Source organism: Neoarius graeffei, chromosome 15 (assembly GCF_027579695.1).
Source record: "Neoarius graeffei isolate fNeoGra1 chromosome 15, fNeoGra1.pri, whole genome shotgun sequence".
In the NCBI taxonomy this organism is placed as follows: domain Eukaryota; kingdom Metazoa; phylum Chordata; class Actinopteri; order Siluriformes; family Ariidae; genus Neoarius; species Neoarius graeffei.
The window spans coordinates 33,269,565-33,291,999 of NC_083583.1; the positions used below are offsets into that span (position 1 = coordinate 33,269,565).

Genomic DNA, 22,435 nt, shown 5'->3' on the forward strand with positions numbered 1-22,435 from the left:
AGCTTTTTAAAGAGAACTACAACGCATATCAGGTGCTTCAAAAATGTGCTTCTTTCCGTTTCAAAGAGACATCAGTGTCAGACTGCACATCATTTGCATGCATGTTGCTTTACCAGACCTCCACTGGAATTGACTAATATTTCCACTATTCACATGGATGTTCTTAACAAGGAAATCTCAAATGCTCTGAGACAGAAGTCTTCAAATATGTACATAGTGTGCTTGGCCAAAAGTGTGACTTACAGTATAATGGACTAAACTACAAGCATGGGATGATCTTGATCCATGGCTCATTGGGATGATTGCCAGAGTTTAGTGAAATCATCCAAATGGTGATACTGCAGGACAACTTAATCTTCATGGTGAAGAAGCTCTGTGAATGGTAAATTGAACACTATAGAGCTTATGATCTCAAAACATCGCCAGTAGCCACAAGAACTATGATACCCACTGGCAGACTACAAAATTGGAAGGATGCATCTTGTCACACTGAAATTAAATCTCCATGTGAATGTAATGGGAAACCAAAAGTCAGACTCATACACTGCTATTGTGTTCTCAAAACATATTTAACAAACATTTCATACTGTAAACCAGAATGGTCTCTCATTCAAAAGGTAAGGCCTTCATTATTTGACCTACAAATACAAATGGGTAAATTATAGCTCAAATTCTGACAGAACTGTGAAACAGTGAATGGGCTTTTTTATGGTTATAGTTGTTACCCTTCATCTGCAAAAACATCTATACATTTGTTTTTTGTGCCTTTTTAAAGCAGCTATACTGTAAATGGTATAGCACAAACATTCAGGTCAGGATCACTGAGAGTACGAAGCACATTTCTGTCCATAACACAAGAACTGACACAATAACTAACTGTGGCTGGACGGGCTGGTGGAGGCACACAACTGTGAAGCGATGATTCTAGTTTTATGTAAATTCCAGTCAGCAAATGCTAATGGGACAGAGATGTACACTATTGTGCAGAAGTCTCAGGCATGTGTAAAGAAATGCTGGAGACCAACAATGGCTTAAAAATAATGAAATAAAAATGTTTCAACATTTAAAAAAAAAAAAAACTAGATAGAACTCGATGCCAACGGCGTCGATGGGGATGCCTCCGCCCGGTAGACTACACACCTTATTAAGTTGCGATTTGGGGATGGACATTTGACCTCACAGTAATCTTGACCTGGTGAAATTACTTGTATTAGCCTTGAAGATACTGTGTTCACAAGGTTTTCGGACAGACATTCGACCTCACAGTGACCTTGACCTTAGACCTTTTGATCTCAAAATCTAATCAGTTTATCTTTGTCCCCAAATGCACAAATGGTGAAAGTTTGGTGAATTTCCTTTGATTTGCCTTGGAGATATTGTGTTCACAAGGCTCTCGGACAGACATTTGACCTCACAGTGACCTTGACCTTAGACCTTTTGACCTCAAAATCTAATCAGTTCATGTTTGTCCCAAAGCGCACAAATGGTGAAAGTTTGGTGAAATTCCTTTCATTAGCCTTTGAGATATCGCGTTCACAAGGTTTCAGGATGCACACACGGACGGACGCACGGACAGACGGACAACCCGAAAACATAATACCTCCTGCACCTTACGGTGGCGGAGGCATAAAAAAAAAAACACTATAAACAGCAGTAAGCCATAACAAATGAAACAAAGTCAATATTTGGTGTGAGACAACCCTTTGCTTTAAAAACAAAACAAAAAAAAGCCCTCAGGTACAGTGAGTGCAGTTTTATAAGGAAATGAGCTGTAGGTTTTACTGAGCATCTTACAGAACCAAATGGCGTACCTAAGACTTTTGCACAGTACTGTATCCTCGGTGAATTAGGATAATGTACTTGTATAAAAATGTTAATTTAACCATGTGAATAATAAGGAATTTTCTTCATAGTGCCTACAGTTGCTAAACCCTACTTTGCCATTTAACATCTACACTCAGTTACCAGTTTATTCAGTCCACCTAGATAAAAGTAACGCAGTCTAATATGACAGTCCTACAGTAAATTCTCCCTCATTATCCTACTTCAGGGAAGTAGACACCCCATCAGAAATTAGTCAGGTGGTACACACTGAGGGGATTTTTCTCACATGTTGAACTTTACTAACTGTGCTTGTGCTCTGTTCTCAGACTGGAAGGATGCACATGGCTGGTTCAATGCCTGCAAGAGTGAAGGTGATTTTGGGGGAGAACACTGAAAAACTGACTCTTCCAAATGGCATACCAGAGACGCCTTGATGACCTTTTCAGCAATATAAAGGCTACCTTTGGATTAAAGGGCAACATCATACTGCAATATATGGACCAAGAGTTTGGCAACGACTTCAATCCAAATTCTACCACTGAGCTTCAAGGTTTGGGGACAATCAAGGTGATCCACCAGTAGACAAATCCACCTTTGCTCAGTGCCACTGAGACCACATCATCTCATTCTCTTTCATTTGAGCCTGATGACAGTGTTTCATTGGGATCAAATGACACTGATCCTCTCATCCCCTGACTCTGTCTTATCTCAAAAACAACAGCAGCCAGAAGACGTTCAAATTCCCAAATTTTCATATGACACACAGAGCTGCAACTAGAGAAGGGGAATTCTGAGTACCAGGTGATCCATAAAAAGTTGGCCGTCAGCTCCCAAATCAAGTGTGAGATCCTGAATAGACTAGCAGGAGAAATTTACCAATACAAGGCCTATCCAGAGGATGCACATTTCTGTATAGTTGCAGAGGCCTTAATCAAGAAGCGCCCTTGTTTGAGAGAACCTGGCTCATTCAGTGACTGCTACAGTGGTGCTTGAAAGTTTGTGAACCCTTTAGAATTTTCTATATTTCTGCATAAATATGACCTAAAACATCATCATATTTTCACACAAGTCCTAAAAGTAGATAAAGAGAACCCAGTTAAAGAAATGAGACAAAAATATTATACTTGGTCATTTATTTATTGAGGAAAATTATCCAATATTACATATCTGTGAGTGGCAAAAGTATGTGAACCTCTAGGTTTAGCAGTTAATTTGAAGGTGAAATTAGAGTCAGGTGTTTTCATTCAATGGGATGACAATCAGGTGTGAGTGGGCACCCTGTTTTATTTAAAGAACAGGGATCTATCAAAGTCTGATCTTCACAACACATGTTTGTGGAAGTGTATCAGGACACGAACAAAGGAGATTTCTGAGGACCTCAGAAAAAGCGTTGTTGATGCTCATCAGGCTGGAAAAGGTTACAAAACCATCTCTAAAGAGTTTGGACTCCACCAATCCACAGTCAGACAGATTGTGTACAAATGGAGGAAATTCAAGACCATTGTTACCCTCCCCAGGAGTGGTCGACAAACAAAGATCACTCCATGAGCAAGGTGTGTAATAGTCGGTGAGGTCACAAAGGATCCCAAGGTAACTTCTAAGCAACTGAAGACCTCTCTCACATTAACATTAGCCAATGTTCATGAGTCCACCATCAGGAGAACACTGAACAACAATGGTGTGCATGGCAGGGTTGCAAGGAGAAAGCCACTGCTCTCCAAAAAGAACATTGCTGCTCATCTGCAGTTTGCTAAAGATCACATGGACAAGCCAGAAGGCTATTGGAAAATGTTTTGTGGACAAATGAGATCAAAATAGAACTTTTTGGTTTAAATGAGAAGCGTTATGTTTGGAGAAAGGAAAGCACTGCATTCCAACATAAGAACCTTATCCCTTCTGTGAAACATGGTGGTAGTATCACGGTTTGGGCCTGTTTTGCTGCGTCTGGGCCAGGATGGTTTGCCATCATTGTTGGAACAAGGAATTCTGAATTATACCAGCAAATTCTAAAGGAAAATATCAGGACATCTGTCCATGAACTAAATCTCAAGAGAAGGTGAGTCATGCAGCAAGACCGCAACCCTAAGCATACAAGTCGTTCTACCAAAGAATGGTTAAAGAAGAATAAAGTTAATGTTTTGGAATGGCCAAGTCAAAGTTCTGACCTTAATCCAATCAAAATGTTGTGGAAGGACCTGAAGCGAGCAGTTCATGTGAGGAAACCCACCAACATCCCAGAGTTGAAGCTGTTCTGTACGGAGGAATGGGCTAAAATTCCTCCAAGCCGGTGTGCAGGACTGATCAACAGTTACCACAAATGTTTAGTTGCAGTTATTGCTGCACAAGGGGGTCACACCAGATACTGAACGCAAAGGTTCACATACTTTTGCCACTCACAGATATGTAATATTGGATCATTTTCCTCAATAAATAAATGACCAAGTATAATATTATCTAATTTGTTTAACTGGGATCTCTTTATCTACTTTTAGGACTTGTGTGAAAATCCGATGATGTTTTAGGTCATATTTATGCAGAAATATAGAAAATTCTAAAGGGTTCACAAACTTTCAAGCACCACTGTACAGTTGGAAACAGAGACTAAAAGTACAAAATGGGAAACTACAGGACTCGGCTCAAATTGCAGGGGTGTCCAGAGCAGTCAGTAAATTCCCTGAAATCCAAAGATACTACAGATGCCTGCTAAAAAAATTCCCTGTTAAAAAAAGAAGAGGCCAAAATGATCTGACGCTAACTTCTCTATTGGTGAGACTCTGGAAAGCCTTGAAAAACAGAGACTTGAACTTCTGACAGAGATCAGAATCAGGAACAAAGAAAGGGTCATTAAAGGCGTCACGCAGTGGCGATAAAAGTCGCATTATTCTGCACCAGAATGCTTTCGAGATTCGAAATAAATTGACCGTCGATTTTTCAAAAGCTTCCCGCGGTTGTAATCGGTCCTTATTTGGTCATGCCCATTACTTGAAATTTCCCGCGTTCACAGCACCCCCTCTCGGTCAATGGAACAGCTGCATGATGTCATACCAGTAACCACTTGGTGCAGTTGCAATGGCGGACACACCAGAAAATAGGAGCGATGCTGAGGAAATTAGCTTTGATTTTACCGATACAGAAGAAGAAAATGGCCCACAAGTAGAGATTTTGACAGCTGAATGTCCTGGTGGTATCCAGCCTTACAGATTTGAACCTGAGCGCTCATCTTCAGAAGAAAATGAGGACAGTTCTGACGATGACAGAAACGAAGACGAGAATGAAGAAGACCGGCGACTTGAAGACTTGTTTTGGTTGGTTTCTCTGACTAAATCACTACTTGTGTGTATTTTTAAAGACCATTTTCACTTGAATTAGAATGCTGTGTGATTAATCTATGATTATGTGTAATACTGATAGCTGTAGGGGGTGAAAGTATAGCTAGAAAGATTGAATTCTAGCAACTTGACAGCTTGCGATCTCGCGAAATGCAGTGGGCCTTCTGATACAGTAGACCCCTTGATATTCCAGTTTTCATCATTTTCCTTTTATTGCGGTTGATTTTAACTTGATATTCAGTATGTTATAGGCTGGGAGTATTGAGCTTTGTACTGTATTGTTTAGTAAACGTACAATCGTCAGTAATAAGTGATAATTATTAGTTAAAGGCAGCTCTGTGGCATAAATCACTGTAAAATTTGGACACAAGTACAAATTTGGCCTTTTGGTTTCTATCCTATAGATCTATTTTGCTCTCCCATGATGATCTTAGACCTATTAAAAGCGACATGGGGTGTTGTACATAATATTGCAAGATCATGGAGGTTTAATTGGAGTTTTGTGAAACTTCTTGAACTGTCTTGTTAGTGGGAAATTTGTGTAAGGCAATTCCTGGCTGGGGCTCATTGTTACAGCCAAACACAATACACCGATTAGGCATTTTGTATCACAGAATATTAATAAATCATTTCATAGTGTTTTGAGTGTTCAAAACTATCCACAAACTGAATAAATCCACAAAATCCGCAATGTAAACAACTCTGGTAAACGCACGCTATAGAGAAAACATGGCGACAGGCCAGCATCACCCAAGGGAGGTTACTGGTATGACATCACACATAAGTTGACCTAGTTAACGGCTGGCTGCCTAAATTTGGCTGTGCGCGTCAACTTTAAATGCTTGTAGCGGGCGCATCGTGACACTGAGATCGCGGGAAACCGAGGGGCTTGAATAACCCACCAAACCCGACATTTTGACACATGATATAGCCTGATTGCTGAAATTACCGCACGACGCCTTTAATTGCAGACAAAATGGCTCACACATTTGCTTACAGATGACAGGAAGTGGTAAACCAAGAACCCAGCATCAAGGACTTCAAGGACAGATGGACTGTACTGTTCCGTCAGAAAAAGATAACAAACGTGAACAAAGTCTGTATCTTGGTTTTGTTACAGTGAGGTTTTATGGTCATAATTTGCTGTAGAACACTACTTCCTGACAAAATGTACAACAGATTTGACCTCCCCCTGACAAATAGATTATGACAGGAAAAAAGCTGGAAAGAAGTTATTAGGAAAGGCAGAGCTCCTGTGATATAGAACAGGATAAATGTAACTAAATACAGACCTCATGTGATTGTGGATTGTGTGTGTATAATACGGGTGTGTCAGCAGATCTGATATCAGGTTAAACACCAGAAACAGATTATCTGAAATCCACAAAAACAGCCATAAGCATTTAAACCAAGAGTGTCAAACTCTTTCACTGAAGACTACGTCACTAAATTTCTAGGTCATCGAGGGCCAAATCAGTCAGTACGTTTACATGCACATCCAAATCGAGCTGCTGTCGGTGTGGCAGCGGGGGCATGGTCAAGCGCCGGTCTGTGACAGGAGGGCGGAGTTGGGGAAGGTAAGTGGCAGAATCGCTTCACCTGAGTGTAATTAACCTGTGTTTGTGTGTGTTCTCCCCAGTAAACCGCGCCCTATTTAGGGAGGGAGAGTGAGAGCGGAGGAGAGCTCGCCGAGAGGAGATTCACGAGTGTGCGTGTGTGTGAATCTCAGAGTGTTGCTTGGTGTGTGCCTGACTGAAAAGTGCGGCAATAAAAGCACAATATTTAATCCTGATCTCTGTCCTGCCGTCTTCTGTGCTCCACCCACACGTTAAACCCGCTACAGTGGTGCCGAATCCCGGGACGGTGGAGCACCTGTCCTGCAGCCCCATGGAATCCTCCCCGTTCACGGACTTGGTCCACGCCCTCGCCACGGCTCAGCAGAGCCAGCACCAGGCACTCGTCACGCTCCGGAAGGAGCAGGAGCGCCGCTTTGAAGCCCTGGTGCTGGCTCAACAGGAAGACCGAGAGGCGTTCCGGCGCCTCCTCGCGTCGGCGGGGTCCACCAGCGCCCCGGCCGCGGGCCCATCTCCCCTCACCTTGACCAAGATGGGCCCGCAGGACGACCCCGAGGCTTTCATCGCGTGGTTCGAGCAGGTCGCCGAAGCCTCGGGGTGGCCGATGGAGCAGCGCGCGGCGCGCCTCCTCCCCCTCCTGACGGGAGAGGCGCAGTTAGCCGCACTACAGCTCCCCGCCGACCGGCCTACGCCGACCTTCGCCGGGCTGTCCTCCAGCGCGTGGGGCGAACGCCGGAGCAGCAGCGCCAGTGCTTCCGCGCGCTGCGAATGGAGGAAGTCGGCAGCCCGTTCGTGTTCGGCCAGCAGCTCCGGGACGCCTGCTGGTGGTGGCTGAGGGCCGAAGATCGCGACGCCGAGGGAATCATCGACCAGGTGGCGCTGGAACAGTTCATCGCCCGCCTACCCACCGGAACCGCGGAGTGGGTCCAGTGCCACCGCCCGGCGTCGCTGGATCAGGCCGTGGGACTGGCGGAGGATCATCTGGCGGCTGTCCCGGCGGCTGGACAACGGATGACGTCGTCTTCTCTCTCTCTCTCTCTCTCTCTCTCTCTCCCCCCCGTGTCCCGTCCTCGCCCCATTCCCCCACCACGGAGGCGGGGGCCGGCTCCACCCCAGCCGGCCCGCCGCACCCGTGGTGCCCTCCCGTTTCTCCCTTCTGTGTCTGTCTCTCCCCCCCCTCAGGTGAGTGACCCTCAAACCACAGCTGCAGAGGGGAGGCCCGGGCCGGTTTGCTGGCGCTGCGGGGAACCGGGCCACCTGCAGCATCAGTGTGCAGCGATGGAGGTGGGGGCGGTGGTGCGGATCCCCGACGCGCCAGAGGCTGCCCTCGATCAGGCCGGAGTGTATCGCATACCGGCAAGTGTACAAGGGGCGACATATCAGGCGTTGGTGGATTCGGGTTGCAATCAGACCTCGATCCGCCAAAGCCTGGTGCAAGATGAGGCATTGGGGGGAGCACAAGGGGTGAAGGTGTTGTGTGTGCACGGGGATATTCACAGCTACCTGTTGGTGTCGGTCCACATACATTTCAGAGGGGAAAAATCGATAGTGAAGGTGGCGGTTAATCCTCGCCTTACCCACTCTTTGATCTTGGGGACTGATTGGCCGGGATTTCGGGGGTTGATGGCACGCCTAGTAAAGAGTGGGTCCTGCCGGTTGTCAGGGGAGGGTCCCGGTGTCGCTTTGGCTGGAGCTGCGGTCGCAGAGCCGTCTACGTCATCTCCGCGACAGAGTGAGGAGCCCCCGGCCCCTCCTCTTTCTATTGGGGAATCCCTCGCGGATTTCCCACTGGAACAATCGCGAGACGAGACTCTGCGACACGCGTTTGACCAAGTGAGAGTAATCGATGGTCAAACGCTCCAGCCGAACGCCACCCCCTCCTTCCCCTATTTTTCCATTTTGAAGGATAGGTTATACCGAGTGATGCAGGACACTCAGACGAAGGAGCGAGTCACCCAATTGTTAATTCCAAAGAGCCGCCGGGAATTGGTATTCCAGGCAGCTCATTTTAATCCCATGGCGGGACACCTCGGGCAGGATAAGACACTCGCCCGGATAATGGCCCGATTCTATTGGCCGGGGATTCGCAGCGACGTCCGTAAGTGGTGTACGGCGTGCCGCGAATGCCAATTAGTAAATCCAGCGGCCATTCCAAAAGCGCCCTTGCGCCCCCTACCATTAATCGAGACCCCGTTTGAAAGAATTGGGATGGATCTCGTCGGGCCATTAGATCGGTCAACACGAGGGTACCGCTTTATATTGGTTCTGGTGGACTATGCAACGCGATACCCGGAAGCGGTGCCTCTCCGCAATATCTCCGCACGTAGTATTGCAGAGGCCCTCTTCCACGTCATCTCCCGGGTTTCAGCACCACTGTAGCGGGTTTAACGTGTGGGTGGAGCACAGAAGACGGCAGGACAGAGATCAGGATTAAATATTGTGCTTTTATTGCCGCACTTTTCAGTCGGGCACACACCAAGCAACACTCAGAGCCGTCCTTAGGTCGCTGAGGCGGGCGGGGCTCACTGCCAACCCGAAGAAGTGTGCGATTGGGCGGGTGGAAGTACGGTATCTGGGCTTCCACTTGGGTAATGGGCAGGTGCGTCCCCAAATTAATAAGACAGCAGCGATTGCAGCCTGCCCGAGGCCCAAGACCAAAAAGGGGGTGAGACAGTTCCTGGGGCTGGCTGGCTATTATCGTAGGTTTATACCTAATTATTCGGACGTCTCCAGCCCGCTGACTGACCTCACTAAAAAGGGGGCGCCAGATCCGGTCCAGTGGACGGAGCAGTGCCAGCGGGCTTTCTCTGAGGTAAAGGCTGCACTGTGTGGGGGGCCACTTTTGCACTCCCCTGACTTCTCTCTCCCTTTTTTGTTACAGACGGATGCGTCGGACAGAGGGCTGGGGGCCGTTTTGTCCCAGCAGGTGGGGGGAGAGGACCGCCCAGTGTTATACATCAGCCGAAAGCTGTCAGTGCGTGAGGGGCGCTACAGCACCATCGAGAAAGCGTGCCTGGCGATCAAGTGGGCGGTCCTCGCCCTCCGGTACTACCTGCTGGGGCGCTCTTTCACCCTCTGTTCGGACCACGCGCCCCTCCAGTGGCTCCACCGCATGAAGGATGCCAACGCGCGGATCACCCGTTGGTATCTGGCGCTCCAACCTTTCAACTTCAAGGTGGTCCACAGGCCGGGGGCGTAGATGGTCGTGGCGGACTTCCTCTCCCATCAAGGGGGGGGGGGGGGGGGGGAGAGAGAGTTGGCTGCAGGCCAGACGGGCGCTCGACCTGAGTCGGGCGGTGGGGGTATGTGGCAGCGGGGGCGTGGTCAAGCGCCGGTCTGTGACAGGAGGGCGGAGTTGGGGAAGGTAAGTGGCAGAATCGCTTCACCTGAGTGTAATTAACCTGTGTTTGTGTGTGTTCTCCCCAGTAAACCGTGCCCTATTTAGGGAGGGAGAGTGAGAGCGGAGGGGAGCTCGCCGAGAGGAGATTCACGAGTGTGCGTGTGTGTGCCCGACTGAAAAGTGCGGCAATAAAAGTACAATATTTAATCCTGATCTCTGTCCTGCTGTCTTCTGTGCTCCACCCACACGTTAAACCCGCTACAGTCGGTAATCAAGCAAAGGGTCCCAGCAGGGGTGCCAGAGAAATCCAATCCTACATGCACACAAGGAAATCGAGCTATTGTGTGAGGTACATTGTGCACCTGAGCCACAGGTGGCGCTACACGCCCCATCGTGTTGGTACACTTCTGGTTGTCGTCATGAAGAAGAGCTATTCAAGAGTATAAACAAAGTTATCAGTTCCGTGTTCTCCATTTCGCGTTTTTCTCCCGTCCATGAATTTTAATATATTCAACTCCTTAAGCTGAATGAGCATGAACTCTGTCTCCTCATTGCTCCAGAAGTGCACGTTTCTGCTCGCCATTTTCTCGTCATTTGTTCCTCCTGACCTCTTCTGCTGCTCGCTACTACTGTTTTCATGCCGACCGAGGCTGTCATGTTTCCCGCTTGTGGTCTTGTCACTCCCGGAAGGGGCAGTGCTGAAGTAAGTAGCTCAACTACGTAGCTCGATAGGGTTTACATGCACTAAGTAGCTCAGCAAAAATCGCATAATCTAGGTCGTGTAGCTCGATTACGAGAAATCAAGTTCGGTTCAATTTCAGCCTAGCTAAAGTGTATCCATGGCATTTAGAACTTCGATTTCCTCTATGTTCATGTAAACGAACTCATTGAACACCCATTTAAAAAAGGGAACCATGAAATCTGCACAGCAAAATGATGAGTTTATTCAAGAAGTTTTGAACACCGTTTCATTGGGAATCAGTAAAAAAACGACGAGGCTAACTTCCCACTCATTTCATTTGATTCCATTTCAATACATACACAACTTTTTGTTTGCTATCTTTTTACATCGAAACATGAAAATGAGTGCAGTCAACAATTTGCATTCAATATGTCAAAAAGCTATAAACTCACCTGTCATCACCAGTGTGACAGTAAAAACCCAACAGTTTGGTTTCAAAAGGAACATCTTTAAAATTCAACTTCTATACATTTCACATTCATTCATTCCCAGAATATTTAACAGTTATTCCACGAAATTGAGTCGTACATGAGCTGACAGCCGATGAGGTGCATAACACCAAGTTGCCTATAAGCCGTGTACGATGAGATTGAGTGGAATAACTTATTTTATTGACATTCACTGGATTTTGAGAAATGGATCATTTTTAATTTTTGCAAATTCGATAAATAAAAACCTTAGACAAAATGTCTGATAAAATCATTTCCGCTTAGAATGTAAACAAACCTGCAAAATGACAGTAGCATACTGATAATTCTTGAAGAAAAAAAAAAGATACGTTCTTACCATCAAACACTTTTATTCTATATTTTGTTGCTTTTTTTTGTATTTTTTGGGGTTTTGTTTTCGAGTAGAGTTTTTATTTCGTCCTCAGTTGGTTCAGCAACACACTCCGCCATTTTGTTTTTCTCTACTCACGGTATATGAGCTGATAGCCTAGTAGTAGAGTAGCCAATCAGAGCACGCGATTGCTCATATCCAGTGAATGCAGATAGAATAATCAAGTATATTCCAGTGTGTTTTGTTTGATGTTTTTAATAGGCAACATACAGTAGAATTACTAACATTAATGAAAATAGGTGCAGTCAACAATTTACATTCAGTATAAGAACTTGCCCGTCCTCACCATTCAAAAACTGTGTATATATATGTATGTGTGTGTGTGTGTGTGTGTGAGAGAGAGAGAGAGAAAGAACAGAGCTGTGGGTAAATTAAACAAAATCGGCTTACTCTTAACTTCCCAAAACAAGTAGACTTTGGTCCACTTTTCCTGAGAGCTTTAACTCCATCAAATTTCATTTTCTTTGACAACATCTTGACAGCAAGAAACTAGCTCGCAATCTTTCTTTTTAATAATGAATAGCTAGCTGTTTACTTGAAGTAGGTTGTCACCACTTAGTGGATAGATGGCAAATTGCATTTTGTGATAATGGTTGACGCACCGGACATTCTTTGATCGACATGTGGGCTGTTTTCAATCTCCATGTGGGTTGATGTTTGACCCCACTGATTTAAACACGTCTGCAATATTTTACAGATCTTTGTACATGATATTTCACACATTTACATTATACATTGTGGCCTTGTTCTCACACATATGGCATAATGTCCCAAATCATATCCATTTAATCAGTAATTAAATTTTACAAAAGTAAATTACTTTACAGGCATTTAGCAGATGCTCTTATCCACAGCGACGTACAAGTTCAACCATTTTATTTTTACCTAATCTGCATGTCCTTGAGATGGGAGGAATCCCATGGAGACACGACGAGAACATGCAAACGCCACACAGAAAGGCCCCCCGTCATCCATGAGGTTCGAACCCCAGGCAACAGTGCTAACAACTGCACCACCATTCCTTAAAGGTTTTGATTAAAGTAATTAATTAATTGAAGTCATTGATGCATTTCATATTAATACAGGTTTGATTTCTGAACTTATGGCATCCAAATTTGAGAATTTTGTCAGAACAAAACAAATGAACAAAAAAACCTGGTGAGATGAATGAGTGACAAAGTCATTAGGTTTCTTTTTGTGCACATTCTACCATCTAGTGGTCATTACAGCAGCTTCATTTCAAAATCCCCAAATATTCACTGGGATGAAAACTCACAGATAAACCACATCCATAACCACTGCCACCATAGGCAAGCTGGAGCCTATCCCAGCTGACTATGGGCGAGAGGTGGGGTACACCCTGGACAAGCCACCAGGTCACCGCAGGGCCGACACAGAGACAAACAACCAATTCACACTCACACCTACGGTCAATTTAGAGCCACCAATTGCTGGGTTTCAGTCATGTGACTTTTCTTAGCGGTTTTACTGGAAGTGAAATAGCTGGTGGTCTAAACGGCTGCCGTAGTGCAAACAACTAGCGATAACTTCAAGTATGCTCGTAACCTAGAAGTCACTGCTCGCTTTAGATATATTCAGGAGATTGCTCTGTGCAATGGAATCGACCCCTACAGTCTGGGAAAGAAGGATTTGTCATACAATCTCGAAAACTTCAAACCTTTCACCAAGTGATCACTGCAAATTCGAGCACACTTCAATTCAGCTCCCTTTGATTTCAGCGAGACGTTCAAAAGCCACCTTTCTTGATGTCTTTTTGTGAAATCCTGTGTTTGTTCACCCTTTTTTAATTAGTTCATGGGGAACCCTGAAGAAACTTATCAGTTTCACGGTTTGATAGATTCGAGCAACCTAAAAAAAAAAAATGCAAGCCTAAGGCATTTTTCATGTGAGCAACGCACCTTCTCTGTACAAACGCTTTGTCAACTGAGCTTTGGTAGACCACCAGCTAAAGTTTTGAATAACTAATGAGGCGGCTGTGACGTCATGTGAAACCCAACAATTAGCCTAACCTGCATGTTTGGACTGTGAGGGAAACCCACACAGACACAGGGAGAACATGCAAACTCCATACAGAAAGGCCTCCATTGGCCACTGGGCTCGAACCCAGAACCCTTTTGTTGTGAGGCAACAGTGCTAATCACTACACCACCATGTTGCCTAAAACTAAAATAATAATAATAATAAAAAAAATACACTTTATAAAGGGTTCTGTGAAGCCAAGCCAAGGGGTCCATGTGATTCCTTTTTGGGGTTCTATTGGTTTGGTTCATACCAAGGATGATCTGTGGAGTTTTTTTTATTATTTTTTTTAAAACAGTTAAAGACTGGATGGGTTAGTAGGATGGATGGTTTTGGGTAGGTAATAAGGATAGGTGTAAGGAAAGAAACAGGAAAAGCAAAGAGGAAATAGAAAGAACAAAAACAAAAAAGGAAAAAGCAAGAAAAACAAAAGGAGGGTGGAAGACAAAAAGGAAATTAGAGACAGTAAGAATGAAATAAAGAAAAAAAAACCCATAAGTGCATCCAGTAATATTTTATACACTCACTGTCCACTTTATCAGAAACACCTGTAAGTAAAACCATCACCTGGTCTTTTCCCGATTGTCACCTCTTCCATTTAGGCGAGTCTGTGCACACTGTAGCCTCAGATTCCTGTTCTTGTTTGCAGGAGTGGAACCAAATGTAATCTGCTGTTCTAGCCCATCGTCCTCAAGGTTTAGCAGGATGCTTTTCTGTTCAGCATGGTTGTAAAAAGTGACTGAGTTACTCCAACTTTCCTGTCAGCTTGAACTGATCTGGCCATTTTGGCGACTTTGACAAGGGCCAAATTGTGATGGGGTGATAACTGGCTCTGAGCATCTCCAAAATGGCACATTTTGTGGGGTGTTTCTGGTATGCAGTGGTTTCTACTTACATGGTCCAAGGAAGTACAACTGGTGAACCAGCGACAGTGTTATGGGTGCCCAAGGCTCACTGATGTGCATGGCAAGCAAAGGCTAGCCCATCTGGTCTGATTCCACAGAAGAGCTACTGTAGTACAAATTGCTGAAAAAGTTAATGCTGTCTATGATGGAACATCTTACTGTCACAGCTTACTGTGTATAAGACTGTAATTGCAGACCAGTCAGAGTGACCATGCTGATGCCTGTCCACTGCTAAATGCACCAACAATGGACACACGCGCATCAGAACTGGACCATGGAGCAATGGAAGAATGTGGCCTGGTCTGATGAATCACATTTTCTTTTACATCGTGTGGACAGCTGGGTGCAGGAAGAGATTGCACCAGGATGCACTATGTGAAGAAGGCATGCTGGTGGAGGCAGTATGATGCTCTGGGCAATTAATGTTCTATTGGGAAACCTTGGGTCCCGGCATTCACATGGATGTTACTTTGACATGTACCACCTACCTAAACATTGCTGCAGACCAAGTACAGCCCTTCATGGCAACAGTATTCCCTAATGTCAGTGGCCTCTTTCAGCAGGATAATGCACCCTGCTACACCGCAAAATGTTCAGGAATGGTTTGAGGAATATGACAAAGGGTTCAAGGTGTTGACTTGGCCTCCAAATCCCCCAGATCTCAGTCCAATTGAGCATGTGTGGGATGTGCTGGACAACAAGTCTGACCCATGGAGACCCCACCTTACAGGACTTAAAAGATCTGCTGCTAATGTCTTGGTTCGTACATTTTCAGAGGCCTTGTGGAGTCCATGCCTTGGTAAGTGAGAGCTGTGTTATATTACACATAGACCACCACCATCACTACTACTACTTAAAAAAAAGGGGCAGTGCATCATTACAGCCAAGAGAATAAAATGCTTTATAAAAAAAAAAAAAAAATCATAGAAATCATACAGCTTCTTCAACAAATGAACCCCTCTCCCCCTGCAGGAATCTAATCACAACATTAAAAGCACCAAGCAACTCATTTAAAGTACCACCATTTCATATGTAAGCACAAAGCAAATGCATGTACACAATTTACATGAAAAAGAACGAAAAAAGTGATGCAGATTTAACACATGTAACATGTCTATACTGCACATTATACAATTCTGTTTAAGTCTAATGAGCTAATCCAGGTGAAGGAAGAAATTTGAGAGAGAGCGACAAAGAGACAAAATAAAAAGGGAATAAAATAGAAAAAAAAGTAAGCAAGACAAAGAAGAGGGACAGAAAAAAAGGAAGAAGTGAGGGAGATGGAGAAACAAGTAGAATGAGGATGGCCCCAAGCCAACAAATCTAGTCTTTATGACTGTACATCTGAATTCTCTTTAAAAGATACTTTAAAGGAGTAGGAAGCTATTGAAGAAAACTACCTCAAAAACATTCGACCTTGCTGTGCCTATGGATCAGTATCAAAAATTCTTATCAGGTCACCTGCTGATTACAAATATAACTGCATATAAATCCTACAAACATTAAACTACTCATTTTGAAGATGGTGACTGAAGAAGAATCTCAGCTGGACGCACAGATGAAAAATGTAATGGCTCCACCACTTAGTGATGAAGGAATAACAGAGGAGGTAAAACCAAGGAACATGAAGAAAACAAGAATGGAAAAAAAGAAAGACAAATAGCTTAAGAGATGGTATAAAAGAAAAAAAACTTAGAAAAAATAAGAAAATGTGGACATGAGCAAAGAAAAAAAAAAACTGAGGAAAGCAGACAGATTTGCATCACGTATGCACATAAAATCCACATTATACACCCGTTTACTGCATGAACTTTACTTCTATAGCTCTGCACTGAGGCCCACAATTAACCTATTCAGAACGTTGCTAATGAATTCCTTCAGCATAAATGTAAAATGTTTAACATCCAGAAACACCTGCGCCTTGCTGTGGTATAATATCTGATAAAACTGAGTTACATTATCGAGTTGAAGTTTACATTGTTTAAAATTAAATTTGACTCTGCAGAAAGCACCAGGTTCCAACGGTCACAAGAATACCAATAAACATTCATATCCGACATATTTGTGTAGAAATAGCATCCTACAGATGTGTACATATATATCTTACAGATCATAAAAGCGCTACAATAAAAGAGCTTCATGATGATCATTTGAGAGTTTAACAACTTAAAAAAAATCTAAACAAAACAAGCAAAAAAGAAACTCTCAGAACTTATTGGTATGGTGAGAACAACGATAAATAATTTAAAATAAAACCAGGCCATGATGAACTAAACTGAACATCGTGATATGACTTCAAAAAAAAAAAAGCGTGCAACACCACTCAAAACAGAATGTCACTACAGAACAAAAAGAGGAATATAATCCAATATGTGGCTATAGCATTATCATGAATAATATAGTACATTACATTCTATAATTCATACAAAATTAACGCCCACACATGCTGAGTGATTCTCCCAAAAATTACCCCAAACTTCCAACAATGTGACAAAAAGAGAAAATGAAATATGTGGGAGTTCAAATATGGACTAAAATAAAACTGGAGATCATGCAGTAATAATGTAGACCTACAGTAAATATTAACACTTGGGTGACTCAGAACTGGTCATTATATCTGGTATACAGCTTGCTTTGCTCTAACAATTTATCTTTGGTGTAAAAGTTGTTTCTGTATTTTGAGAAATTTAAAAACATTAAAATGTTTCAGATGTAACTGGGAGGAAAAAAAAAAAAAAACACAAAACAAACCACACATCGTACTGCATGATCAAAACAGGAGCAAAGAAATCTATCAGAAGCGATGGAGTTTATCTGGATCATCTGATGCCATCTGAGAGAAATCCTGGAAAATGTCCTGGTACGTTTCATCACCTGAGGAACACAAACAAAAAAACCCCAAATAAATAAATAAATAAATAAATAAATACAAACAAACAAAGTATAGGCATCTTAAAATGGAAATGGGATAGATGCACCCTGCAGAAGTGAAGGCTGGAAAAACGAGGCGAAAGATGGAAAATGGAGAACAAGAAGTCATACCTGGGCTCTCCGAGCTCATCAGCCAATCAGCGGAGAGGAAAAACGGGAGGAAAGAAAACAGGAAGTAGAGGAAGTGTGTAGAGAAACAGACATGTTTATTGGAGGTCATCTTATAAATGTTAAAGGATTTGCATGCGTCACTCATTAATGACAAAAAGTGCGTCAGTCTCAGAAACAGCACGTCAGTGTGTGCACACAATTTATATATCCACACGGTAGAGGACTGAGTTGTGAACACAATTCTCTACTGTGTTTCATCTGCACTATTATAACTCATTTGGCACATAAAACAATGAGTTTCACAATTTCCTTTGCATATAATATACATTCAACTGTCTTCAATAGTCTCTAATAAATAAATATATTATTTATATTTTCACATTAATATTTCACAGACCAGAAAAAAAGTATACAAAGGTCACTTGCCATAAAAATAAATAAATAAAATACACAAATCAAGTTTAAAAATTATTTCATCTGTAATAAGATGTGTGGTGTGTGTTTTGTGCTACTCGAGATAAAGAGTAGAATTTGCATACTGATAAAATTGCACATTTACAGCTAAAAAAAAAATGGTGCTAATCATACAGACACCATCACGGAGAATATTTAATGTATATAAAATATATCTAAAACAGATCTATAAATAGGTGCAGTTCTAAATGAAATAACTCGGGAATGTTTTTACGAGCATTAACGTCTGCATTAACACAGATAAAGTGCTTGGCGTTAAGGTGTCATGCCACTTTATAACCTTTATAAATCACCCTCATGGTTTGTAGTGCTTTGACGGACTTATTCTACAGCAATCCAGGACTAAACACACACAAACTAATTAAATCAACAGTGCGTGACTCAACAATCAAAATCAACAGTACCACTGCACGCCCTGAAGTGTGCTTTTACTCCCAGCAATTTGACAATTATAATTTATTTATTAAAGAACGATACATTGTACACTTTATCGATTTCTATTCCTTTTTTATGTTGATTTTTTTTCTAACTATGTGCACACGTACGCAAAGATGGCAGTCACGCATATCCTGGAGTCTTTTGGAGTGTTGCTCAGAAATTACTGCCATGATACCTATGCTATGATGCTGCAATACTAAAGAGTGGGGGCAGTATAGCACCACATGTCTCAAATCACATGCTCTTTTCTAGACAGTGAGTACTAATGAGGAGTGAGCAATATGACAAAAATACCATATGATGTACGATATAACAGCAGACTGCTAGCAATATATTAGTGTTGCATTTACAAAAAGTAAATGCAACACTTAAAAAAATAATAATAATAAAAAAAAATAATAATACAGCAGGGTTCAAAAGTCTGAGATCACGCGTGAAAGTGCTTCTATTTTACAATCTTTTCTAATTTAACGCAACAACTTTCAATATAAAATATATCGACAACAACCTGAGTGAAAAGCAGAAATCTGGACAGGAACTTCAGTTTCTTAGCATTCAGTACGTCCCCTTTTTTGTTTTAATGACGGGCTGCACTTGAGCTGATATGGACTCCACAAGTTTGTAAAAGCTAATGGTCCATTTTAGATCCAAACCATCAGCGTGTTGTGTGAATCATGTTTGGATAGAAAAGATTAGGAATGAGGAAAATCTGATCTTTTGTATGAAGCAGTTAACTCGGCCAATATCACAAACTTTTGCTTAGATTTAAATGGGGACCTAAAATAGTGCCGAATCTTGAATATTAAATAAAGATAATGAACATTTACTTTCCCTGTTTTAAATATTTCAAAATTCTAAATCTTTGATTATTTCTCATTTTAAATGGTGTGTGTGTCCGTCCCAGACATTCGCTCCCCACTATACATAACACATTCATACATAAAGTTGCTTGCCTACAATGTCTACAAAAATAAATTTAAATCGAATATAAATAAAAAAAATAACTTCTAATAATTTGAATCAATTTTGCTAATAAAAAAATACAATTTTAAAGGTTCTGTTAAAAATATTATCAAATCAGCTGCTTCTAATCAGAGTTTGTCACTGCTATTGCGAAAAACAAAATGTTAGAAATACCCAAGAGATACCTGCAATGTCAGAAAAGTGCACTGTGACCCAATTTATCATGATATTAACATCATATCACCCAGTTAGTATTGAGTTCTAACACTAACCAGTTTTCATATTATGGTTAGAGTATGAATTTTAAAAAGCTCTCATGTCCTAATCAAATGTATAGAAAGGTCTGTTTCTTTACCAGTTTTCTGGATCTTAGATTCGTAAATCTTTTAGAATGTAAAGGTAAATCAAAAAGTTTCCAATTTGAGAAGCTGCTCATGACAATCACAATGACTGCAGAACATTTTAAGAGAAACGGAGCTCATTAGTGCGTTTAAAAGGTGCTGACTGCAAAGTCATCTGAAATTTCCATTTTTATTTATTTATTGTGCATGGCATTTTCCTATGTATCGCAAGAACAATATCATGCGGCTGAGATGTGATCATTTTGATGTGGTGAGGGTCGCTTTTCTTCATTTTGGAACAGTTTTCCTACCTCTTGAGGTAAACAGTATGGCCCTACGGAAACAGCCGAATGTGAGGAGCTTTAACTAATTAGCATAATTATGGAACTGCGTCACACCAAGATGGCAACGCACAGAAAATATCATGACGCTACATCATCGACCTGGGAGAGTTTTGAGTCACAGGTATGTAATTTGTGGCTGACCTTTGTGAATAGATCTGTGAAACAAAAGACAAATACATGTTTTCTCTATTACTGCTTTTGTGGTGGTGTTTTTTTTCCTCTGCAAGATCAAAACATTAGGTGTAGAACTCCACACTCGCTACCGTGGAGTCGAGTCCATGTATTCTAAGGCTAAGATAGCTAAGCACTAGCTAGAATGATGTAGTTATCTGTCCAAAAAATTGCCAGGTCATCTAACCTTACTCTATCTTGCAGTTGCACTCACTAGGCAGGCTTTCCTTTTCTTTTTAGTTAGCAGGAGAGCAGAGTCCGCCATGTTTGCACATGCCAATTTGTTTTGGTTAAAAGTAGGTCAAACGCCCCATGGTGATCAAGTGACATTGTTGCTCACTTGCTTCGGCAATCTCCAGAATCGTAAAATCAGGGCTTTCCCCAAAGCGCGGATATGCAGTGCTCCGCTGGACTGTACGACATCAGCGCCAAGTTGTCACTTGCACACTAAAAAAAAATCAGTACCATAAATTGAACAATGCAGAGTAGTTTCTGCACCTAAACATCTCCTACAGTGGGGCAAAAAAGTATTTAGTCATTCACCAATTGTGCAAGTTCTCCCACTTAAAAAGATGAGAGAGGCCTGTAATTTTCATCATAGGTACACTTCAACTATGAGAGACAGAATGGGGGGAAAGAATCCAGGAAATCACATTGTAGGATTTTTAATGAATTAATTGGTAAATTCCTCGGTAAAATAAGTATTTGGTCACCTACAAACAAGCAAGATTTCTGGCTCTCACAGACCTGTAACAACTTCTTTAAGAGGCTCCTCTGTCCTCCACTCGTTACCTGTATTAATGGCACCTGTTTGAACTCGTTATCAGTATAAAAGACACCTGTCCACAACCTCAAACAGTCACACTCCAAACTCCACTATGGCCAAGACCAAAGAGCTGTCAAAGGACACCAGAAACACAATTGTAGACCTGCACCAGGCTGGGAAGACTGAATCTGCAATAGGTAAGCAGCTTGGTGTGAAGAAATCAACTGTGGGAGCAATTATTAGAAAATGGAAGACATACAAGACCACTGATAATCTCCCTCGATCTGGGGCTCCACGCAAGATCTCACTCCGTGGGGTCAAAATGATCACAAGAATGGTGAGCAAAAATCCCAGAACCACACGGGGGGACCTAGTGAATGACCTGCAGAGAGCTGGGACCAAAGTAACAAAGGCTACCATCAGTAACACACTACGCCGCCAGGGACTCAAATCCTGCAGTGCCAGACGTGTCCCCCTGCTTAAGCCAGTACATGTCCAGGCCCGTCTGAAGTTTGCTAGAGAGCATTTGGATGATCCAGAAGAGGATTGGGAGAATGTCATATGGTCAGATGAAACCAAAATAGAACTTTTTAGTAAAAACTCAACTTGTTGTGTTTGGAGGAGAAAGAATGCTGAGTTGCATCCAAAGAACACCGTACCTACTGTGAAGCATGGGGGTGGAAACATCATGCTTTGGGGCTGTTTTTCTGCAAAGGGACCAGGACGACTGAGCCGTGTAAAGGAAAGAATGAATGGGGCCATGTATCGTGAGATTTTGAGTGAAAACCTCCTTCCATCAGCAAGGGCACTGAAGATAAAACGTGGCTGGGTCTTTCAGCATGACAATGATCCCAAACACACCGCCCGGGCAACAAAGGAGTGGCTTCATAAGAAGCATTTCAAGGTCCTGGAGTGGCCTAGCCAGTCTCCACATCTCAACCCCATAGAAAATCTTTGGAGGGAGTTGAAAGTCCGTGTTGCCCAGCGACAGCCCCAAAACATCACTGCTCTAGAGGAGATCTGCATGGAGGAATGGGCCAAAATACCAGCAACAGTGTGTGAAAACCTTGTGAAGACTTACAGAAAATGTTTGACCTCTGTCATTGCCAACAAAGGGTATATAACAAAGTATTGAGATGAACTTTTGTTATTGACCAAATACTTATTTTCCACCATAATTTGCAAAATTTCTTTAAAAATCAGACAATGTGATTTTCTGGATTTTTTTTCTCATTTTGTCTCTCATAGTTGAAGTGTACCTATGATGAAAATTACAGGCCTCTCTCATCTTTTTAAGTGAGA

The 22,435-nt window shown here is 42.6% G+C and overlaps 1 protein-coding gene across 1 annotated transcript in view; it reads right to left on the reverse strand.

Moving 5' to 3' along the window:
• Positions 1 to 15,481: 15,481 nt before the first annotated feature.
• The window catches only part of LOC132899356 (arf-GAP with coiled-coil, ANK repeat and PH domain-containing protein 2-like), a 111,169-nt gene continuing 104,215 nt past the window's right edge, over positions 15,482 to 22,435 (reverse strand). The window contains exon 23 of the mRNA XM_060941155.1: positions 15,482 to 17,468. Within this exon, the coding sequence (XP_060797138.1) occupies positions 17,389 to 17,468 (80 nt within the window). The 3' untranslated portion in view covers positions 15,482 to 17,388. The remainder of the gene's footprint in view (positions 17,469 to 22,435) is intronic.